The 24,288-nt window shown below is 34.1% G+C and overlaps 2 protein-coding genes across 3 annotated transcripts; one reads left to right on the forward strand and one right to left on the reverse strand.

Moving 5' to 3' along the window:
• Positions 1 to 273: 273 nt before the first annotated feature.
• Positions 274 to 3,905, forward strand: LOC124832384 (Protein kinase superfamily protein). Its single transcript, XM_047306578.2, has 6 exons — positions 274 to 558; positions 702 to 1,069; positions 1,155 to 1,290; positions 2,220 to 2,356; positions 2,466 to 2,589; positions 2,962 to 3,905. The coding sequence occupies exons 1-6, from the start codon at positions 507 to 509 to the stop codon at positions 3,453 to 3,455; spliced, it is 1,311 nt and encodes a 436-aa protein (XP_047162534.2). The 5' UTR covers positions 274 to 506; the 3' UTR covers positions 3,456 to 3,905.
• A 4,003-nt stretch (positions 3,906 to 7,908) lies between these two features.
• On the reverse strand, positions 7,909 to 18,681 carry PECT1 (phosphorylethanolamine cytidylyltransferase 1). 2 transcript variants are annotated; one of them, XM_088109869.1, is made up of 10 exons: positions 18,199 to 18,681; positions 17,418 to 17,653; positions 15,364 to 15,554; positions 13,108 to 13,179; positions 12,495 to 12,562; positions 10,934 to 11,054; positions 10,146 to 10,211; positions 9,919 to 10,041; positions 9,021 to 9,077; positions 7,909 to 8,459 (listed from the first exon to the last, which is right to left on the reverse strand). In XM_088109869.1, exons 1-9 carry the CDS (start codon positions 18,516 to 18,518, stop codon positions 9,066 to 9,068), a joined length of 1,209 nt encoding a protein of 402 aa, XP_087965995.1. In that variant the 5' UTR covers positions 18,519 to 18,681; the 3' UTR covers positions 7,909 to 8,459; positions 9,021 to 9,065. The 2 variants fall into 2 exon arrangements, with proteins under 2 accessions (XP_087965995.1, XP_087965994.1); XM_088109868.1 differs by lacking the exon at positions 9,021 to 9,077 and having other exon boundaries at positions 18,199 to 18,678.
• Positions 18,682 to 24,288: the final 5,607 nt, after the last annotated feature.

A 24,288-nucleotide genomic window follows, 5' to 3' on the forward strand; every position in this document is an offset into this window, starting at 1 on the left:
AATAACATTTTCAACTATGCTATACTATAACGGGGAAATATTATTAGATTTTAATATTTCTGAAAACATTTTTAAAATGTAAAGTAACTAAATAGAAAAACATGAATTAATAATAACAGAGAAAAGAAAAGAAATGTTGCACAGAGGAGCGTGAATATTAATTGGATATTTAAAACGCAATAATAATAATATTTATAAAGACGCAATTGAAAAAGTATATTAGAATTAAAGAAAGAAAAAAAAGAAGGAAAGCGATAAAGAAATAAATAGTGGAGTACGATGAAAAGCAAAATCAGAAAAAGCGATTAAATATGGCATTAAGGAGGGAGCGAGTGAGCTGAAAAGAATTACGGGAGAAACAGAACGGGGGGAGAAGGCGAAGCATGAAAAACTTGTCCTGCCGGACACCACCACCACCACCGTCAGCACCGTCGTCTACTACTCCGCAACCACCACCGCAACAATTGCTCCAACGACGTCGTTTTCCCGCTCCACCACTTGAATGAATGGGAAACTGCGGAACCAGAGAGGAATCTGCCGTAGTTTCCAACGCGCAAGGTTCCAGATCTAGGGCTCGCAATTTTCGTATTAATTAGTTGCATCATTTACTAATCGGCATTCTCTTCAATTCAATTTCACCGTGTTAACTCAGAAACTCGCTCGCTCACTCACACACATTGTTTGTATTTTGGTTGCTTCAGTTCAGCAGCTTCACCATGCGGCGTCCTTGGGCGCCAGTGCGAGGAGTCAGAATGCCGGTAGCGAGAAGAAGCACGGTCACGGTCACGGTCACAGACACAATCTGAGTGAGTGCGCTTCGGATCTGAGCGAAGCTTGTTCGACACCGCGAGGTAACAATAGCAACAACACGCACGTGATATCGTTCACGCTCTACGAGTTGGAGACCATAACAAAGAGCTTCCGCGGAGACTACATCCTCGGCGAGGGAGGGTTCGGCACCGTTTACAAAGGCTACATTGATGAGAACGTCAGAGTGGGACTCAAATCGCTTCCTGTGGCGGTTAAGGTTCTGAACAAGGAAGGATTACAAGGACATCGAGAGTGGCTTGTGCGTTTTGCTTTTGCATCTTCTTTTTTACTTACTTGATTAATTTGTTTATTTAATTTTGTGATTTGTGTGTGTGTGTGTGCAGACGGAGGTGAATTTTCTAGGGCAGCTAAGGCATCCTAATCTGGTGAAGTTGATTGGGTACTGTTGTGAAGATGATCATAGGCTGCTTGTGTACGAGTTCATGTTCCGAGGGAGTTTGGAAAATCATTTATTCCGAAGTACGGCCAGTTTTACGCTTTCGAAATGAAAATTTTCTTTTCGTTCTTGCTTAGTTTAGGAAGGGAATGGGTTTGGATCTACGCGGAGAGAGATTTCTAGTATTTTGTCAAACAGTAAAACAGTTATGGTAAGTAAATACGAATACATCGCGAATGGGTAATTTAATTAGGTTATGTTTGGATGGATTTCTTAACTAGCATTTCAAAAGAAATAAAATAGAAAGTAAAATGAAGCAAACTTGGCTTTTGGAGAAGTTAGACAGATTTTAACTCATGGTAGGGGTTTGATTTTGTTTTATCTGCTTTTTTCTTTTCCTTGTAAGTGATTACTTAGAAATTTATTCGAACCGGGCCTTAAAGTGTAACATGCATTATTGGGATTGGATTTGGCTTTGCTGATGCGAGGAAGTTATGGGTGTTGATTGGAAAATAAATGATGTATTTGAAAGGAGCTGTGCTGTTACACAAGTGTTATAGTACTTCGTAATAGAATCTAGGCCACCGAGTGCAGTACACTTATAATGCACTAGAATTTCTACGGAGAAAGTGGATCTGCGTGGGAATGCGCTTTGAATTGATAAAACGATATTATTTCTAGAGTTTCAATTTAAGCTCTCAAAGATTCCCTGCTTTATTTTAATTCTGGATATATTGTCAGTGTTGTTTCCTCAGTTCAAGAGATCACAGCCTTACAGTTTACAACTAATGATTGACACATGCACTTTTGTATACGGTTAATTTAGAATCTGGAAACGTTGTTACTGATATGCTTTATTATATTTCATTCACTTTGTGACTAGATAAATCATCATGAACAATAACTTGTTCTGATCTTTTGTTCATTATCAGTTGTAATACTAAGTTAAGCTCAGACTTTTGACTTCGGGTGTTTTTCAACTTGTGGACATGACCTTTCTTGATTCTTCCAGAGGCAACTGTCCCTTTATCATGGGCTACAAGAATGATGATTGCTTTTGGAGCTGCAAAAGGACTTGCATTTCTCCACAATGCTGAAAGGCCGGTTATCTACCGTGACTTCAAAACGTCTAATATATTGTTGGACTCGGTAAGTTTCTGGTATTTGAAGGTTAATTTATCCTCTCTCTCCGTTGCATTTTATGGCTGTTATAAAGGAATTACTATTTTTTTCACTGTGATACCAAATGACTCCATAGGATTATACAGCAAAGCTTTCTGATTTTGGACTAGCTAAAGCAGGACCACAAGGTGACGAAACCCATGTATCCACTCGAGTCATGGGTACATATGGTTATGCTGCCCCTGAATATGTAATGACTGGTATGACTTTTGTTTTTCAAATATGTTCAATTTGTTAAATGAAAGGGAACTACAAATTGCTTTAAAACTTGAACTCGAATAAAAGAATTTTGTACTCAAATATTTTGTAACGTGAATTAGCGAGGTGAAAATTGTTGAATGACCAAGAAAGACAGTTTATGAAATAGCTATTTTGGAATCAAGCTATTGTTATCACATTAGGGATCAATCTCCTTCAAAACGATCTATACCTTCCTTTAAATATAATTTGAAGACCATTTTCTCATTATATGTCCTGACATTTTCGAAATAAACAAGCATTTTTACATTATATTGTTGCATATTTAAGCGTGTATTGACTCATCTAAATTTTGCATTTGTGAAAATGGTCAGGCCACCTGACGGCTAGGAGTGATGTCTATAGTTTTGGTGTTGTTCTTTTGGAACTCTTAACGGGGAGGAAATCAGTGGACAAGACCAGACCTGGCAAGGAACAGAGCTTGGTAGATTGGGCAAGGCCAAAGCTAAATGACAAGAGAAAGCTACTACAGATAATTGATCCTAGATTGGAGAATCAATACTCAGTGAGGGCTGCACAAAAAGCGTGTAGCTTGGCTTATTACTGTTTAAGTCAAAATCCCAAAGCGAGGCCCCTAATGAGCGATGTAGTCGAGACATTAGAACCCTTACAAAGTTCCAGTGTTGGTGCAGGTGAAGTCTCATTATCTGGATCAAATAGTGTGACTGCTGGGCCTTTTGCCATGAACAAAATCTCGGACTACCGTATGCGTCAAAGGTTCTCAAACAATGTTGGTCCTGGTTCTGCGTGTCGATCTCCAAACCCAAATTGTTCACCAGGTGCCCCAGCAGCACTACGAGTGAGATGATAATCTCATGCAGCATTAAAACCCTGTCTTCTTGGTGTGCTTCTCGAACCTTCACTTATCTCAAGAAATAGTAGTTGTTAAAATGTTGGTGCATCCTTGTTTTTGTTGCTTTGTACATGATAATGTGACAAGAACTTAGCCCGGTGCATAATTTTTGTATGGTTGTTTGGGCTTTGTGTTAATCTGGGTGGGAATTATTGTGTGGAAATCTGTGTAGTTGTAATGATGGTGGCATCAGAACTAATTTAACTGGCTCCTCCTCACATCATCAGCAGTGGAAGGGAAAGACGACCCAAACACGCAAGTACCTAATGATGTATTTTATTGGAGATTATTAGGGAAACTGAGGGTAAGAAGAGACAATCATAGTTAACATTTCTATATCATTCTGTCTCTTGAAGTGACTAATTCGTATTTTAAAAAATAAAGATGGAGGGTCATTTTCAAGCTTTTTAAGGTTCCTGTAACCTTTCTACATTCAACTCTTGCAACTTGCTCCACTTTTTGTAGTTCATAGCATCTTGGGTATAATATAATAATCAGTTTGTTCAACAACCCCAGCTTGAACGAATGAATCAATCTAGTTACTTTGTTTTTGGAAGAAAAACAATTCACTTTTTTAACTCTTGTGATATCAAACTGGTTCTTTTAAGAATTGTTTCATTTGCTACAGCATTTTCGACTTCACTCAAATTACAGCTAATAATATTGTATTATTTAGTCCAATTAAAGCATCACTTTGTAAACTAATCCACCATTCGGGAAAGACACTTCACTTGTGGTTGTCATCTATCGATTTCTTTTCCATATTTATCTAAATCTATTATATTAAATGTATTTAAACATAAATCTGATAAATATGAATTTTTTATTTTGTCAAATTATGGAACTAACATCCTCAGAAGTACATGTAAAATTTGTTACATGAAATTGCTGGTAAATTTCAACAATTAAGTGAACTTATTGTAGGTTCAACATAATTAACCTCAAGGATACGTTTGGCAAGGAAAAAAGAAAATAAGAAGAAAAACGAAGGAAGAGAAATTATTTTATTAAAGAGAAGTAAAACATAAATACTCTAAAACTTAACTATTTATTTAATAGAAATTATTATGTTTTCACATTAATTTAATATTTCTCTTATTACTACCACTTAATTATTATTATTATTAGGTTTAAATATATTTTTGCAAATTTTAATTCTAGCAAAAGTATTTGTAAGTTTCAAATTCCTGAAATTTTCTTATTATTTTTCAGTTCTTATCCTTAAATGTAATTAATTAACACTAAAATGGAGAATATTAATTTATCTAGTTAGTAACAGAACACTTACAATTAAGATAGTTAACTTTTTACGCTCGCATATATAAATCCAATAATTTAAACTTAACGTTATGCTTCATTAAAAAAACATTAAAATTTACTTAAATTTCTATAATTTAGTTTTTAAATATTCTTATGATATTATAATTTTCAACGATTGTAAAATTATTTATTTATTAAAAAAACACGAAAGGTCAATAATACATAATATTTGCTGGGATTTAAATTATATTTAAGACAATTATTTTATTAATTTTAAATTGTGTAAGAATAGAAAAAGAAAAAAAAATAATGATTAGTTTCAATATTACATATGATTTTAATGTTATAACTACTAATTTTAAAATAATCAAACATATTTTATTTATTTTGTTTTTATAGAAAAAGCCCTACTCATATACAATAAGATATTGTATATGCAAAATTCGTGTTTTGAGCATGTAAGGACTTGAAAAATGGATCAAAAGCAGTTGGACCTTATGTTGAGGCAGCCAGACCCGCAAAAGTAATGACATCATGACTTTAGAAAGGATCTTTCAAAATCTGAGTTCATTAATCAATTTTCTCTTCTCTCTCTAGAACTCTTATTTTCCCTAACCTTGCTTTGCCTTCTCTCTATCATTCCCTCACATTCAGCCATTGCATGTTGGATTAGGTGGTGCTCAAGTGACTGCGGCGCACTGAGCTCCGCAACCATCCGATTATATTTTCCTTCTTCAGCGGAGTTTGGTCGGGTCCTTGTTGTGTGAGGTACTGTTAGAGCATTCTAGTGGGTTGTACTGCTCAACTCCAAGGTAAGGATAACTAGAGTACTTTTTTGAATTTCTTGCATGAAGTGTATGTATATTGGATTCTGAATTGGTGCACTGTTTGAAGTTGTATTTTTGCGTTTTGAGTATGTTGTAATGTATGTGTTGATATGTGAAATCCAAGAAACTGTGTTGAGCTGTTTGGAATTGATTTGGATGGGTTTGAATTACTATAATTAACCAATTGGAAGTGATTTAAGTGTGAAATCTGGTATATTTTTGGTTGGATAGAAATTTGGAGTTTTGTGGTTTTAGGTCACTTTGAGAGGAAGTGAGGTAGTGATTTTGGGCATTTGAGGTCTAATGTGCAACTGGGCTGTTGGTGCAGTCTTAGCTAGGATATTGTGACTTGTTTGAGTCACTAAATTGATAAAAATAGGTGCAAAGCAGTAGGATTGGGTTTTGGATCCCTAAGTTGGGAAAATTGGTGTTTTAGAGTTGAAATTGAGTCTTAATCACTTTAGAATGGTAGTAGAAATGTTTAGAATCATTTAGATGAGTTTAATTAAGTATAAAATAAGAATTAAGGGTGTTAGAAGTTAGTAAAAAATGGTTAGGAATGATTATATTAGGTTTTGTTCATAATTCTACAGAAATTCTGCAGAATTATACAGTTTCGCCGAAAATGAACTGATAATTGTTCGGCCATGCGCTGTTAAGCGTTCGATCTTAGTGCTCAGTCTTAAGTAATGTTCGGTCTTAATGCTCTGTCTTAAGTAGCGCTCGGTCTTATGTTCGGCCTTAAGTAATGTTCGGTCTTAGTGCTCGGTCTTAGGTAGTGTTCGGTCTTGATAGTGCTCGGTCTCAGGTAGCGTTCGGCCTTGATAGTGCTCGATCTTAGGTAGCGTTCGGTCTTGATAGTGCTCGATCTCAGGTAGCATTCTGTCTCTTAGGTAGTGTTTGGTCTCTATAGTAGCGTTCGGTCTTAATAGTACTCGATCTTGGGTAGCGTTCGGTCTCTCAAGTAGCGTTCGATCGTAGTAGCGTTCGGTCTTAGTGTGTGGTCTTAAGTAGCGTTCGGTCTTAGTGGGTGGTCTTGGTAGAGTTTGGTCTTAGTAGATGGTCTTAAATAGTGTTCGACCACTTCTTCAGTCTTACCTTTTATGGACCGCTCGGTCTTGTCCTTTGGAAAGTGAGATATCGTTCGGTCTCCACCATTCACAGGGTGTTCGGTTTTGCTCATTATGTGTTGATGTTTTCCATTCGGCCTATATTCCTATTTATTCCAGTATGCTATTTTACTTAATTGTTCCAATTGCTTTAAGGGCTTGTGTGTGCATTATCATGTTGGTGTTAAAGTGAAAAGTATCAATATTGGACGTAATTCCATAATCCTCAAGGGGGATACATGGTGGTGCCCTCAGTGTTTAGAATGATTTGCATGGTAGCTCAGTCTTGGGGGTTATCCTAAAACTACAATGGTCAATCATTCTCAAGTAGAGATGATTGAATCATGTCGTGAGTAGTAACAGGAGGTCCTAGTCTTGGGTGCTTCCAATATGGCCCAAGGTGAGTGATAACGGACTAACCTCGTGAGTGTGATAAGGTGAAACCCATTGGCAATGGCTTTGCAAAATAGTAGAAGCTACCACGAGTGCATGACCCGCTATAGCTCGACAATCATTCTAAGTTCGAACGAGTCAAGTTTAAGTGTCAAAGTCATGTTTGTATAGTATAGTATATCTGTCTTTATAACATGATTTTTGTATCTAACTCATCCTTGCTTGTGTGTTTGTGTTTGCTTGGGTATGTTTTCTTTTGCAATAATCATCCACTTGAATATGAGCAGAGATGGATGAGGTGCCTCTGGAACAAGCTTTGGAGAGAGACATGCTGCTACTTAGTCTCCTTACGATTCTCTTAGTATTTCTTGTATTTTGAATTACTATTTAGTTGTTAAGAATTTCTCTACTATTCATATCCTTTTGAAATACTCTATTTGCGTTTAAGTTTTAAATTATGTCTCATTTTGGAATAACTGTAAGCTTAACTACTTTATTTCTAGTCTACTCTAACTGTTCTCTTTTATTTAAATGTGGACTTACTATGTTATATGATTTTATATAATCTGAGATGTTGCATAACCTACCTAGAAGGCTAATTGTTTTAGTGATCAGTTCATCTGAATAAATTTAAATTTTTTAATTTTATTAATAACATTATAAATATATTACTTAATTAACATATACACCTAAAAATATAATTATCTTTTAACTTAAAAAATATTCTTTATTGTCTTGAATATATACTAATTTGCATTTCTCACATTTAGATCCCATAATCTTTATAATCTTTTGCATAAATGCTATCAACATGTAATGTAATTGAAAACCATGTCCATAAATTACACTGCTAATCATACACACCACAACTTAGTTCCTATAACAAACAGAAATTCAAATCTAAAACTATTCAACTGTTATTTTTACCCAATACAATTTCTCTAATTGATCAAACCAAAAAATAATACTTAATCAGACAACTCTCCATCAAATTCTCACACACAAGTAATACAATATAGGTTATTACAAAGATAAAAAAAATGAAGAAAAATAAGTTGCGTTGGGATGGTAGCATAGTTGAACATTTGGGTTCAATAGTCCATTCAAGTAGAACTTCAACTGCATAATTTAGTTGATCACCAAGTTATTTGGAAAGAACTTGTTTCATACTTGTGTCAACTGTGTTGGTTAACATGTAGAGATGCAGAACACGATGTCCAACATAGTTTTCCAAGTCGAACAAAAACCTATTTTTCGATAAGACCGTGTTTGTGTGTGTGTTTCAAACGAGACACAAATTAGTCTCCAGACACATGACCCTTGCCCTCATAGTATCTTTTCTCACTCTCCCCTTTCTTCTCATTTCGTTTCTGCATGCCAAAGAAAACCAAAATCGAGTGATGAGAACAAAACAAACTAAAACACCATATGTTGGATGAAAAACAGACATTCTCTCTATACATGTATGTCCAATGTTCATGCACACTAGCGCTGAGGTACAACCATAACATTTTTGTCACTCCATTCATCCACATTGAACTGTTCATCTCTGTTCCCTCATCATCATTCACTAACATACAAATTCACACAACCTATCTGGGAATTTTCAATTTTGATGGGACATTCTAGCCATCAAAAGTTTCTGCCATTCATTAGTATAACTTAGAATCCTATGTATGACATCACTACCAATCTCCATATCATTCACTTAAAGTGGATTCAAGATACTTCGTACCAAAAAAACCAAAATGAGATAAAAGATCGCTTTCTCAAACCAAACCAGAGAAGTCATAGTTTGCGATAATGTTTACCATTTTCATTTTATACTTTTACACAATTTCAAATATTCTGCTTCTTTGATATCAGAAAACAACGTAGTATTTCTGTCATTTGTTGTAGAAAATAAAAAACATTTCCACGAACAAACCCACCATTAGGCTCCGTGGATTGAGGTATGCCTCTCTCCCTTCTAAACATTAAACTTCTGCCTGTATAAAATTCTTGAAATCAAAGCTCATTCCAATAGGAGTGAGAAAATCAGTTCACTCCTAAGCTACCAAAAAGAATTGAATAACATAGGTGTATCAAATACAAATCAACCCCATCAAACACCTTCAAAAAAATACTTTTACTTCTGCTTTAAGGGAGTAGTTCACCCACCTTTGCCACTATATTTATAACATATGAATTTCCTACAGACGATCAATGCCAAAGTTATTTATTTGTCAAGGAAGGCCTTAGAAAATAAAAGGTTTCTAAATTACTAAACCAAGTTACCAAACAAGTCATACAAGTTAACATGGACAAACTATCGTTTATATTTGTGAACAACTACTATATATATATATATATATATATATATATATATATATATATATATAAAGGATTAACAGAAAAAATAAATGAGCTCCATGAAAAGACACCAGTAAGTGTATGTCTGATTTTGTTTTGAAGTGGTTAGCTAACAAGAATAACTAGGATAGAGATTGCTTTTAAAATGTTACTATATTTTTTTTATATTTTCCCAATGCAAATTATAATTGAGACATTTCTTCAAATGTAGAATTCTGACATATTTTGACAAGAAATCTCATACTGGACACTAATCTCAAACTAACAACCCAAAAGAGAAGTTAACCCAACTACGAGTATATATGCATGCTCATTATACACTATACATACCAATTTATAATTAGAGTGTAAATGCTACAGACCATCACAATAAGCATACTAGATATGCTAGCAATAGTAACAAGTATTACAAAATTAAAAAATAATAAGCCAAATAAGTAATCAATTGCTTCTAACCAAACAAAGGTCTGAAAGTACCTGGTATGCCTCGTGATTTGAGACAATTCTTTTAATTATTGTAGTAGTTGTTATACCTAAAGGGCTTTCCAAAACTTTGAAGATGCCCATGCTAATAGGAACAGCATATGGGTTGCATTGTTCCTATATGGAAACCAATGTCAATAACTGATAAAAGGAGGGATAGTTGGAGATGCAGAAGCAACATATATATAAAAACAAAAAGTAACAATAGTAGCACAATGTACCTTCTCAAAATCATTATTTTCTGCAACGGTTCCATGAACAACTATTGAAATGTTAAACGTAGTGATCTGCAATCAAATGAATTTAAACCAAGTGATTGCTTAATTAATAGCAAACCATGTAAAATGGAACATGTTCCAACTGAACCAAATAACAAAGAAATAGTCAATAAAAAAACTTTATCTCAATATGTAGGCTGGCTATGTTGCCGTACTTATAACTAAAGTAACAATTAGACAGATGCACAGAAAACAAAAGTGTGAGAGAAACAAGAGATTTTGAAGGCCATGAACTCAACCAACTTATGCAGTATAATATAAAAGGGTTACACAGATAATATTAGTTAGATTGATCAAAACTAACATAAAACCAATGCAAAAAGGTAAACAAAAGAAATTTATTAGTAAACCAACACTGCCAGATCTCTAAGTATTAACGAAATAAAAATCCTGATAGAAGCTATATGTAAAATCTTGTCCTATAAACAATTTAAGGACAACAAGGAACCATTTATCTAAAAGGATAAACAGTGAAGGTTAAGGGAATGCTCAAGTTTCCTCCTTTTATCAAATAGTGAACATCACCTAAAAGAAGACCAATTCAAAGGAGAGAGACATAATCTGTAATGACCATTTACTTCAGAATTTCAAAATAAATAAGGGTGAATAGCACTGGCATTTCAACATATATTAATAAACCTAGTGGCTCAAGAACATTTACAGCCATAGAAAAGAAAGGATCACCATGCAAAAAATTAATGAAAAATTAAATAAGCTAAAATGAGACTAACCATATCTTTGGACACCTCCCATGGTGCACCAATTATGACCTCATCCACATAGCGACATGCTAAAACACTCAGACTTCTTTCATGAAGATTCATGATAGGACGATGTGATCCTCTAGTTGCACTACAAAGAAAGAAATTACAATATAAAATTCCCAAACATTACCACCCTGTATGAAATATAAACAACCAAAATTAGATTCTGAAATTTTACTAATTCAAATGTAAAACTTAATTGAAAGAAAAAGAGTTTCTATTACTGTAAAACAGTTTTTGGCAATGTTGCAAGCCCAATAACTATGGAGCATCACTCAAACACCATAAAAATGCAACAAATAAATAGAAAAGATAGATTAATCTTTAATACAGAAGAACAAACAAATATTTCAAATAAAACAAAACGATCATAATCCTACAGCATTTCAGAGAAAAGACAACCACTTGAGAAAATCGTTAGCCCAAATAATCAAATAGAAGCCAACAACATACATAAAACCTTGTATTTAGAATTTTAGATCACCCTATAATTCTGAACAGGCTTGAAATTAAGCAATTACCTGCATCATATCTACACACAAGGTGACAAAAGTACCATTAACTTTTTTTACTTGAGACTTCCTTCGTGGTACAATAGATGCATTTAAAGTTGCAATATAAAATGGTGCAAACAACTCCCAAGAACAGGCCCAAAAATAACTGTATCACCCCTAATAATTTCAATACGAAGTCCCCCATGGCAGAAAATGACTTGGCAGATTTTACATAAACCATTGTCACACTAGCACCATGGCAATGCAACTTCACAAGGGTGGCACCATGACAACCACCTGACAGACAGTAGATCAGAAACTAGAATGAAATGAAAATTTATTAATCAAATCCCTAATTTCCAATGAGTACCAGTATGATAGTAGAATGAACAAGGGGAGAATATAAAATTAATGAAAAAACACATTAGGAGTTCAAAGCCCTGTCTCTCGCATAGTCCCATCCCACCCAATATTAATTTTCATCAGCTGACTTCCCAAATCATGTCTTGCCTGCTATATAACAGGCTAACTAATTATAAGCCTCCTCTCAATTGACAAGGTCTAAGTAGCAGGGCCAATCTTAACACCTCCACATCAACACGATCATAGTGTGATAGCAACCCTATGGCTAAAATTCAACCTGCCCGCCCACCACCAGTCATCTAATATGTCAGGCCCCCATGAAATGTTACTTTGTATAAAATTTCCAGCCTGCTCACATCATTTAGGTGACACTTCATGATCACACAATCATCATCTAGTAACTTTTCTAGTATTGGTCTTTCTGTTCTTACCTTTCTTTAAAATTCAAGAATGGTATACTTTTGATGAGTTTGATATATCAAAAAATAGTTTAATTGCTTCACTTCAGAAATTTATTATGCATCTGACATTCACCAATTATCCATTCAGATAACTTCCATAGTGAATTTTCTGGTTGCCACTATGCACCATTGATAACACCGATAGTAGGTATAAAATAAAATTTCAAAAAATAAATAAAGGTGGAAAAAGGAGATATAAGGGTTAACAACCTGACTGTCTGATCGGTGTGTATTCCAACAAGAAGAAAATCTCCAAGATCCCTAGCAAGCCTCAAGATCTATATAAAATAAAAGTCAGTCAAATATCCAGTCAGATCTATAGAACATTAAAACAATCCAAATGGAAGTAGTAGCATATAAGCAAAAAGTATTGCAACATCCCAGTATAAAATTTACCACATTACACCCTCCCAAAATAACCTCCATCTAATACACAGGCATTTATTTTGCCAGATATAACAGTTAGGCAAATGACAATATATTATTCAATAAGAGCAACACCACAAAACAGGATATTAGTTATCTTATGTTTCTTTCTCACTACCCACCACGCAATGTTGTGAGACAGAGATATTCGATTTGACACAGGTTCTTGTTTGGATTACTTAGCAATAAAAACAGCTTACAATCAATATATTACTAAGCTGAGAGTCAGATAAGAACAACACCACTCAATGTTGAGAGACAGAAATTTGATTTGACACAGGTTCTTGTTTGGATTACTTTGCAATAAAAACAGCTTACAATCAATATATTACTAAGCTGAGAGAGATTTTGAATAAAAGGCTGCTTTTAGGTATATGTAACAGTTTTTAAATTATACCTCCACATGTCCGGCGTGAAAGAGATCAAAAGCACCATCAATATATACAATGCGAGAATCAGGTCCTGGACCCTGGAACAGCGTGAATAAATTATCAAGTGACACGAAGAAATTACTGCATACAGGTACACCCAACACAAAGCATGAATCTACTTAAAATTATTAGGAGAAAAATGTTACACTATCTCAAAGTAACACAAAATAACATATATTTCTATAAGCAATGGGGAGAAATAAACCAACCATAATGATTCAATCACAACCATAATACTAATCAGAAGACCAAATCAGCAACTTGTACAAAGAGATATGCCATAGTTACTGCCATAACTCTCAGAAAATGGAAGAAATTCAGATAGAGAATAGAGTAAACGAGGAGAAAAAACAGAAACGAGCTCAAAAGAGCTAACCCTGTCCGCTTGATACAGTCTCTTGGTTTCTTCACTCTTCACATAATTACACTCCAAAAAGAAATTAGAAAACACAGTCTTGAAATTTAACTAGATTTACTCTCCAAAACCCTTGGGTCCATTGCTAGTCAGTCAATTACTGAACCAGTTCACATCAATAGCAAAAGTTATCCAACAAAGGTCAAGCAAGATAAGTTACTCATGTCTCCCACAGCCAGAAAGCCTTGTTTGTAGTGACTTGTGTAGCATTCAAAATTCAATCTACTTTTCTTCTTTTTTTTCAGTTTTTCAGGAAGGTTCCTGTTTTAACAATTTCTAAGGGGGGTTATGCATTCGACCCATGAACCTTAAAAAACAGACAGGAGCTAACATAAAGGTAGTCTGGGTTAGTTCAGGAAATTAGGGTTCGTTTTAGGTAGAAGAATGAACCTGAACAATCAGACAGGACCTAAGGTAGTCTGGGTTAATTCAGGTAATTAGGGTTCGTCTTAGGTAGAAGAATGGTAGTGATTGATTTGCGTTGTTATTCATGTAATTAAGTCAGTGAACTCAAGCTGGATTTGTTATGTAAAACAAAAAACCTCAACCTGTGCCTCGCTCAAGGATCAATTATCTGATTTGCTACATCATTTGCCTACGCCTGCTCATGGTACCATACCTACCTAAGGCTACATTTAGATACCTCATGGAGAATGGAATGGTATGAAATGCAAGAGAATGAGTGTAATGAAATAGAATTAAGTTACCACTTCTTTGTGTAGATATTTTTATCATGGAATGAAAAAGAAAAGGGCCGGTTTCGTCTCATAACCACCCTCCCCAAATTGAAAGGGGAAGAAAAAGGGTATTCGATGGAATGCATTCCATCTTCTTAAACAATAGAACTTATTATCATTCCATCCATTCAGGAACCATTACTTACATTAACAAAAGTCAGCAGTGTAAACTGCGACATTTACTTTAAACAAAGGAAGTCTGGAAGCCTGGGTATGTTGTCTTGTCACTAGATTTGTAATTTTATGCCACCTATTCTGCTGTTTACTTATTTTTCATACAAGATGGCATGAAGTACATAACTAAAGGAAAATACCTGGCCCTTCTATGTCATCTTATCAAAACAAACTGTACTAACCATTAACAGTAAGCAATTAACACCTATTATCATTAGCTACAAACTCAAGTCCCAATTACCAGCTTACCTACATGGAATTTATTGATATATATAACTACAAGAGGATAAGAAATCCTCAAAATATAAACAAAGTACAAAAACTGGAAAAACAATTACTAAGAACATGTACATTTGACATAATGTCAATATCTTGTAAATCTACCAATAACAGCCCCCCTTCCTCAACGTACACACTTAAAACTTGGCACAACACCAGAAAGAAGCCAAGTGATCGACTTGATCTCAAATTAAATGGAAACACCCATTTAAATTCTAGCACTTTTCTCAAACCATTTACACCAAAAATTGAGAAGTGAACAACACCAAATCCATTTAGCCACAACGTTTAACTTTGTACAATTCTCAGGCACAAGGTTTTCCTGTCAGTTGATTTTCAAGTAAAAAAAAATATTGCTAGCTCTTCCAAGCCACAAGTTTCTATAAACAACCAGAAGCCAAATTAAATTCTTAAAAGTAATGTGCATGAGAAGGAAATAAGAACAAAAAAATGCATTTGTCATGATCAAAGGCTCGTCTTATAGACCAAAATCATGGTGTGAAATGAAATACATGATTCAAGCAACGCAAAGAGGGGCTTTAGAAATAATGTAGAGAACTAAGGAAGTTGATAGCAAGGTAGTAAGAAATCAGAATGAAGATTTTACATGAACATACCCTCCCATTTGAGAACTGAACAATTCTACGAGATGTTGGCAGGAAATGAGATATACGAGTTCCACTTGCAGTTGCTGCAGGTGAACCAGCTTCAAACTTTGGACTGTGGCCGTTGCTGAACTGTCTTTGTAAAGAAGAATGATTGTGACTATCACTTATAGATCTTTCTCGTACACAGAGAAGCATGCGACCTGGGTAAGAAATTGTTATAAACTTCAATTCTTTATATATGTGAAGACTATAAGCGAAACCCTATCAGAAAGAAGTATAACCTTAAAAGGAAAAACATCTACACCAGCTAAAGTGCAAATGTATGCTTGCATAAAGTAATCATAAGCAAAAAATCATTTAGAATGGAACAATTAGTAACGACCGTTGCTAGTACCGTGAGAATGGCCTAGAGGTTTCCTCACATTAGGTGGACATAACCATAGTCCATGGAACAATGCTGAGTAAGGAAAGAAATCTAAAGAAAGGGTAAGGTCTGAAAAGTCTTCTAAAAAATTTAGTCAATTTGTCAGAAGGAAATGTGTTGCATAATTAGATAATTTGAGAACAAAGATTCACCCATGCACCAAAATTTCCAAATTAAGCTTCACGGCAAAACAAAGCCAAATGGAATGAACATATGTTAAATTCAAGGTCCATTTAACATTTTGCATATATAGAATGAAAACAAATATTCAAGAGAAGAAAAGGAACATAAAGTTTAAGTAGTGAAGATAACTTATTGTCCATCAAACCAGAAAAAAAAGATAAGGCATGAAACATAATATATATATATATATATATATATATAGAGAGAGAGAGAGATGGATGGATCGATCAATGGATCAATGGATCGATCCCATGGATCGATCCCATGGATCGATGGGTCGATGGGTCGATGGATCGATGGATCGATGGACCGATGGACCGATGGACCGATGGATCGATGGACCGATGGACCGATGGACCGATGGACCGATGGACCGATGGACCGATGGACCGATGGACCGATGGACCGATGGACCGATACTTGGTATAAGATCAAAGACTTACACCAAGCATTCATAGTGAATATCAAAAGATGTAATGGCCCAAAAATACTTGAACTAAAAAAATTAGAAGAAAATATCTTTGTCCGTTCTTTTTGATTCCATTGTCCCATATGCTCCCACAGAAAATACTATTACCGGGGAAGCAATAATAAACCCCCAATTGTAATGAAATCTTCAAAATAAATTAAATAATTACATTCATTTGAAAACAGTTCACAAAAAATGCAAGTGTTTTCCAAACATTGAATTTTTTTTAGCAATGGCTAACCCGCCAGAGCACAGCAAATATAGCAGTTTTATTTTCAGATAAAAGATTTCAAGCATTGAGTATGATTTGCAGTATTAGCATAAACAGAACTGAAAGAGATGAAATTGAGATGGTTTGATTTGTACTAAAAATAAATTATTAACTGTAATTTATGAAAAGAACAGCTCATGCCAATTAGGAATTCCTGCAAAATAAAAATTTGGTTTTAAACAAAGAGAGACCGAACTGACAAGGAGTGGGATAAAAATGATGGACAACAACGGCTAGTTGATGGTTGCAGCATCCTGTGGCAAATCCACACTTTCAGATTAGAAGAAGCACTACAGCAGCTTCAGACGGAGGGGCAGCAGTATGTACCCTTCTTCAACTAAGCAACTGCCTCAAATTCATCCTTTACATGAGATTGCTAGTAATTTTTAGTTTTTCCCAAGTTCATGCAGAAGAGAAAGGCCGCAGCCTAACGTGAGTTTTCTTAACTATTTTTATTTTTTGGTCAAAGTACTATAAACTGTAAGATTTAGTTACATCATCAACAGTTTATATTTATACATATTAATACTGTCAATACTCAATGCAGACACTCAATGCAGACATCTAAAAGTCACAATCTCTTTAACACAAACGACAAAAGCATATTCGAAAGTATTTGTATCCAATTATTTTATGGAAACTCTACGGTAGAGACAATTAGCATGAGCAGTAGCATGATAACCAAAGAAAAAATGCAAAAGCAGTATAAGTCTAACCAACAATATCAGTGCTCGAAACCCCTTCAGTGCGCTTTATCTGCTTATACCGACCAGCCTTCTTAGCATGAGCATAAGCATCGGTTCCATCCGGAAGAACGCAAGGATCGTCCCCATGAATAATGAAATCTATCTTGTACTCATCAAAAAGCTTCTTCATGAACTCCTCAGTTATCGCATAGGGTGCTTCAGGAATAACCTCATCCACCCACTTCACCGCATTCACCATCATCAACCTAACACAACAAAAACACACTAAACGCCACATCAAGATTAAAACAAACAAACAAACAAACAAGTTTCAATAAAAAGCTAAGAATCCGGCTCCTCTAAGGTAGGCAAGATTACCGTGAGTAATATGAGGCATCAATAAGAAAATCAACTGTAAATACTTTAACCAAGGTTTTAAAAAAGGGTCCACGAACATTACGCTCAACGTCAAGGGCTTCCGGCAAAGCTCCATCTAGAAGATTACTACACAAATTCAAACAGCAAGCAATTCCACCTCGTTGTAGCTACTTAACACCATGGAAAGGTGAAAAACCGCGACCACAGTGTAAAACTTTGATTTTAACACATCTATGATTCGTTATACTCATGCCTATGACATAGACCGTTTCATCAACCTCTAAGGCAAATTGCAGACATTAGGGGAACCGGATCCCAATAATAAACAAACAAATAAATGGCATTCAAAACAATGCCAAAATCGCCACCTACAAGATCACCACCCCAAAAGAAACAGTAAATTAAATTACAAAAGGGATCACAAAGATGAAACCTTTCGTGAAGAGGGGTAACGGGAGGACCCTTGTTGGCAATGATCTCGGCGTCACTAACAACCCCAACAATCAATTGGTCACCCAGTGCACGAGCTTGGCGAAGGGCATTGCAGTGGCCATAATGCATCATGTCAAAGCAACCATCCATGTAGACACGAACGGGTTTCTTGTTGCGTCTTCGGCTCTTCCAGAACATTCCAAGCTGGCTAGAGTATGCCCCCAACAGTGACACCCCCACGATCACCCCTCCCACCATGCACGTTACCACCCATTTCGTCCCCGTCGCCGGCTTCTCCGTCACCGCCTCGTAACTACTCATTTTCTCTCCCTCTCTCTCTCTCTCTCTCTTTCCCTCTCTCGATGTCGATGTCTGTGTATCACCGCTTCTTCTCCTTCCTCATTCGTAGCACCACACACAAATGGAATGGAAAGGAATGAAAAGCGTAGCGAATTGGAATTGCAAAAGCAAAATATTCGGCCTTGGTAAGACAATTCTAATTCTAAGATTCCGTAAAACTGGGCCAAATGTCGGGTTTGGATATTTGTTCAAACCGAACCGACAATGTTCGAGACACATCCATGGTTTATTTTTTTATTTAAAAATTATCAATTTTCTGGTAATTTTACTTTCTGCACCTCCACAATTTCTTCGTGCATCAGATTACATATTTTGGAAACTTTTAAAACATTTTTTTTGAAAATTTTTAAACAATATTTTCATAATATAGTTTTTAAAAAAATGTGAATTTTAGAACAAAATTTCTCAAATACAAAAAATACATTCCGAAATAAGTTTTTGGAAATGGAATTTTCTATAATATTTTTCAAAATAAGTCCTTCCAGCTAAATTGTTTTCAAAATACATGTTCTAAAACAAAAAAGTCTTTTGCACTTTCTCTTTTCTTTGTCTTTGCTAGCATTCTTCTTTGTTACTTTTTTCTTTATTTGCAATACGTTGATGATGAAATATATAAAATAAAAATAAACAAGGTCAGAAACATTGATAGTGTTTATTTATTATTCGATCTACAATAAACAAAATCAATCTATTATTATATATTTTCATAAGTTAACAATTTTCTTTAAGTTGTTCCACAAAGTTTAAATTATTTGGATAAATATATAACATACATATAATGTTTGGACATCTAGAAATGTTTTAATTAACTTAATTATTTTAAGATAATTTCAAGAAAAAACTTAAACCATTTGAACTAAAATAATAAACAAAAAAGAATAAATATTACTATTTTATTTTCTAGTTTTTTTAAGCATACTTTAGTCTTAAATTCTATAAATTGAGCTAACACAAATAGTAATTACTAATTTTTAAGAATAAAACAAAACAATAAAGAAAACTTTTGTAAGCTAAATCTGGAAAATTCCATCAACAAAGTTGTACCAATTTAGGAGACAAGTGGCATCTACACTGTGCACCACGTGACCTTTCAAAAAAAATTTGAATTCGAAAACCAACCGGAAACACATTATGCATATTATTCTCCCATCTTATGTACCACATACACTCTTTCTCTCGTCGTCTCTAAACGCACTAAATGTAAAAATAGAGTTTTAAAATTAAAAATGTGATTTAGAATTTAAGATACCTGATTGTTTTAATAATAAAAATTTAAATTATAAATAGAATTTAGTTTTATCATTTAAAAGTATATTAATTTTTAATTTTTTTTAGATTTTTTATCCAAAACTATTAAGGTGATCTTTAAAGAAATCTCACCACTTTGGTCGGATCAGGATTTAAAATATAAAGTAAGTTGATTTTTTCCTATTTTCTTCGTTGGTATGTTGTGTTTTTTATGATATGTGGATCATTTTAATTTACATGTAATGTTTAAGTCTTAATGGCATGTCCTGATCGTGTTTGTGTTATTCATATGAACAAATAAGATTTTCGTGCGTTTAGAGGTGTTTTTTTGAATTTTTGAATGTTGGTCGATCTTCTAAATAAGAGAAATTAATTGCATTATTTTTAACTTGTAATAGGTGATTGTATGTTTGTATGAATAATTGATTTATATAATTGAGTTATTTGATTAAATGACATGTGTAATTAAGTTTTATACACTATAAAAATTCGCACAACTACCAACAAATGTTATCAAAGGATTTAAAAATTTTAATTATCAACCAATAGATTTATTATTAACGAAAAAGTCTGTCAATAATACATATTTTATTTAGCGACGAAAGAATTTATCGAGTAATTCGTTAATAATATATATTTCATTTATCGAAAAATTTTGCTATTGATAAAATTCGTTAATAAATGAAATATGTATTACTTACGAAATAATCTGTCAATAAATTCGTTGATTAAAAGAACGACAATTTTTCTGTCCAAAATCTTATGTATAGTGTCAACATATATCATTTCATCATCTACTGGAAAAAAAAATCAACCCATTATGTAAATTGTCGTGTTACTTAATAGCACAACATAGGAAGGGTTCCTAGTACCAGAGAGTAGGACACAAAAGAAGAATAAGACATCATTTCTTCTATATCTAAATTGTTTATCACAAGTTCCAAATTCTATATTCCTATTTATCTTCTTAATTAAACATTACAACTTCTAAAAGAATTTATAAGATAACTTAAATAAAACATTTATCATTTTATATATTTTTTCTACGTTTATTTATTTTGGTGTCCTTACTTTTAATTTTTTATTTATTATTATTATTTTCATTTTATTAGTGTTAGAATCATTAAAAACGCACCCAAAAATCCCTTTGAACGGACGCCAGGTGTCAAACGAAGAAGATTCAGAAATCAGATAGTGGAAGGCAGGTGTCGGCAGATGAGCGGACGTTCGTTTGACGTGGGAAGCAAAACTGAGTTTTTGGAAAAGTTACGTTACACTCTCTACATGCACCTTCTTCTCCAAACTCTGAAATTCTCCTTCTTCTCTCTAAAAACTCTCCCTTCTCTCTACCAAATCTCACCTTTTCTCTTCTCCGATCACCGTTCAGGCACCGTAGAAACACTTCCGGCGTCCAGAGCTTCAGTTTGAACCGATCGGTTTCGAATTCTGAACTGGTAAGTTCTTATTGTCCTTAGTCGTTCGTTCTCTAGCACATGCAAACCAAGTTTTGGTTGCATGAGTTCATAGTCTCATTCTAAACCATTTTGGTCTATTGTTTGATTTTGGTTTGAAGAGTTGTTGAGTGTTGAGGGTAGAAGGAAATTATAGTCAGGCAAACCGTATTCTGTCTCTAGGAACGTTCGTTCACGCTCAGAGGTAAGGAAAGCTTATTAATTTAATTTGTATGATTATGTGTATTGCATGAACGTTCGTTGAATTGACTGAATTAATATATGATGGTTGATATGTTTGGATTGTATGAAGTATGAAAATTGATTATGATATGAATGTATAAAGTTATGAAACTATATGTTAAGAAATGAGTTGAATATAAATGAATTCTGAATATGAAATTTTCCTATGATAGTGTACGTTCATCACTGAACGGTCATTGACCGTTCGGTAATGCTAGTAAACTTGGTCAAAACTGGATTCTTTCATTTGGGAATAATCCTAGTTGAGGACGAGCGTCTTCGTGTTGTAATACTATGCTTGAGCGTTCGGCCAAGCATAGTTGTGTCTGGGTATTCTGTGATAAACTTAAGTGTATATATATATATATATATATATATATATATATATATATATATATATATATATATATATATATATGTATGTATTTTGTATATTTTAGTTTATTCTTAAAACACTACTCCAATAGTATCTTATTATATTTATCAAACCTTCTAATATAAGTTTAGTAGTGCTCGGTCTTACACCCAGCACTCGTACTGAGTAGTGCTCGGTCTTACACCAAGCGTTCGTACTGAGTAGTGCTCGGTCTTACACCAAGCGCTCGTACTTGTTTCTTTTATAATCTATCTTGATGGAAAGAGCGTTCGTCCAACTTCAATAGAGTTTTCTCTCTACCGTGCTCGGTCATTGACTAGTATTCGGATTTCTTGATGTAAATTCAAATAAGCTAAGTATTCATAAGCGTTCGGTTTCTTCATGTGAATTCTTCTAAGTATTTTTCTTTGAATGTGTTGAAGTGTCTGTATGCATTGGTTCCGGCCTAGAGCCTTAGTACTTGGCATGGTCTTTTCGGTGTTCGGTCTGAGCTCACAAGGGTCAGTTCATTTAATTGGCTCACTTCGTAAATAACGTTTGTTCTAGTCATTCATGGGATATATAGTTGCACTCGGTTTCTTTCTCAACCCGACAGTAATCCCTCTTGGTATTAATATGTTCTGGAACTGGAGAACTCTCGGTCTCACTCCAAGTGTTCGGTCTCGTTCTGAGTTAGGGTTGAACATTCGGTATTTGGTATCCTTAGGGATCTTTGTGCGAAGTGTTTAAATGAAATGATTATAAATGAAAGATGAAGAGAATGTGATATGGATTGAAATGTTTGTATTATGGACGAGCGTTCCGGGGAGGAATGACTCATGGATGAATATTGGAATTGGTAAAGTATGAATGTGGTAATGCTAAACTGGCGGTTCATCCTGATGTTCCGTGAGTACTCGTCCTCACGTAGAGGAGGGTAGGTCATGTGTGGGAACGACAGGAGGTCCTAGTCCTTATGGTTAATTTGGACAGATAGGACTAACCACGGGTGGCAGCTGTTGAGGGCATCCCAGTTACTACATCACCCGGGTGCATGAACGTCGTAGCTACACAGATTTCATACAGTCCAGACAGTCAGTCTAGTATTAGGCTTTGTATGACACGTATGATAAAAAATATCTTGTGTGTTTTATGGTGTGAAATGTATGTTTATACATGAATTAAATTACATAAGCTTACCCTGTGTTTCCTGTCTTGTCTTGTTTTGTACGTTCGTCTTTGTCATTGCAATGATCATCCGTGTGGATGTGAGCAGAAGGAGACGAGCTGCTGGAAGAGACGCTGGAGGAAGAAAACCTAGTTGAGGTTGAAGTTAAGACCGAACAGTAGGATGTTTGGTCAGTAGTTTAGTTTATAGTAAGGTGGTCGTTCGATCACCTTTCCTTTTGTTTAGTATGACCGTTCGGTATTTTTCTTTTGTAAACCGTTCGGTCAGAATTGTACCCCTGTTCAATTTTATTTTTCTCGTACTGCTTTGTAAGACCGTTCAGCCATAATCATACGTTATCCTTAGTGTAAGACTGATCTGAATTATTATTGAATGTGATTATTCTCTTATATAGTTTTAAATTGTATTTTTGGGATGCTACAATTAGTGAATTGTTTATAATATCATTTTTATTTATTTATTATTGTTATTTTATTAGTGAAGTGTTTATAATTTAAATTTATTTATTTATTGTTATTATTTTTATTTTATTAGTAAAGTGTTTATAATCTTATTTTTATTTATTAAATGTTATTATTTTATTATAGTAATTAGGTGTTTTAACCTTATTTTTATTTATTTATTGTTATTATTTTTATTTATTTATTCAGTTAGGACTTTGTATTTAAATTATTCAGTGAGTTTTAGTGTCTAATAATTATTATGTAGTACAAAAATATCATGATAAATAAAATTTGATTTATTATAGCTACAAGTATAACTTTGGGGATTTATATGAGTTAATATTTAACTCATTTATCGTAACTAGTCACTAATAAATAATTTGACATCTTGTAATTAGAGTTATAACCTTGGAGATTTAAATGAGTAGATATCAGTTCATTTATCATAGCTAGTTATTACGAGAAAACTTATTCGGATATTTATAAATATATTATAAAGTGAAATCAATGAATTTATCAAGAATTTTCAGTATATTGTTTTGATATTATACAAATTATTTAAATCAAGTTGCTGATGATAAAGTTATATATATTATAATTCAATGTTTTTACCCTTGCATTTTATAGTTGTAGTTTTCATTGCGATGATTGTATATCTAAATCTATATATAAGAGTTGAGAATCACACAAGTAATATTGAGAATCGACAACAAGACTGTGAACATGTAAATAGGAATGGACACAAATATCTATCTATATTCTTAGTATTTGGCACTCGTTAATATAAATTTTGATTTGCTAA

The sequence above is a fragment of the Vigna umbellata genome, chromosome 3 (assembly GCF_029865625.1).
Source record: "Vigna umbellata cultivar VRB3 chromosome 3, Vumbellata_1.0, whole genome shotgun sequence".
NCBI lineage: Eukaryota > Viridiplantae > Streptophyta > Magnoliopsida > Fabales > Fabaceae > Vigna > Vigna umbellata.

Excerpts from the sequence above, each read along its gene's own strand:
- LOC124832384 (XM_047306578.2), top strand. The coding sequence starts at position 507 with ATGGGAAACTGCGGAACCAGAGAGGAATCTGCCGTAGTTTCCAACGCG. Across the intron at positions 1,070-1,154 it reads AAGGACATCGAGAGTGGCTT|ACGGAGGTGAATTTTCTAGG; the intron begins GTGCGTTTTGCT and ends GTGTGTGTGCAG. Across the intron at positions 2,357-2,465 it reads CTAATATATTGTTGGACTCG|GATTATACAGCAAAGCTTTC; the intron begins GTAAGTTTCTGG and ends ATGACTCCATAG.
- PECT1 (XM_088109868.1), bottom strand. The coding sequence starts at position 18,518 with ATGAGTAGTTACGAGGCGGTGACGGAGAAGCCGGCGACGGGGACGAAA. Across the intron at positions 17,654-18,198 it reads GTTACCCCTCTTCACGAAAG|GTTGATGATGGTGAATGCGG; the intron begins GTTTCATCTTTG and ends TTGTTGTGTTAG. Across the intron at positions 10,212-10,933 it reads GGGAGGTGTCCAAAGATATG|ATCACTACGTTTAACATTTC; the intron begins GTTAGTCTCATT and ends ATTTGATTGCAG.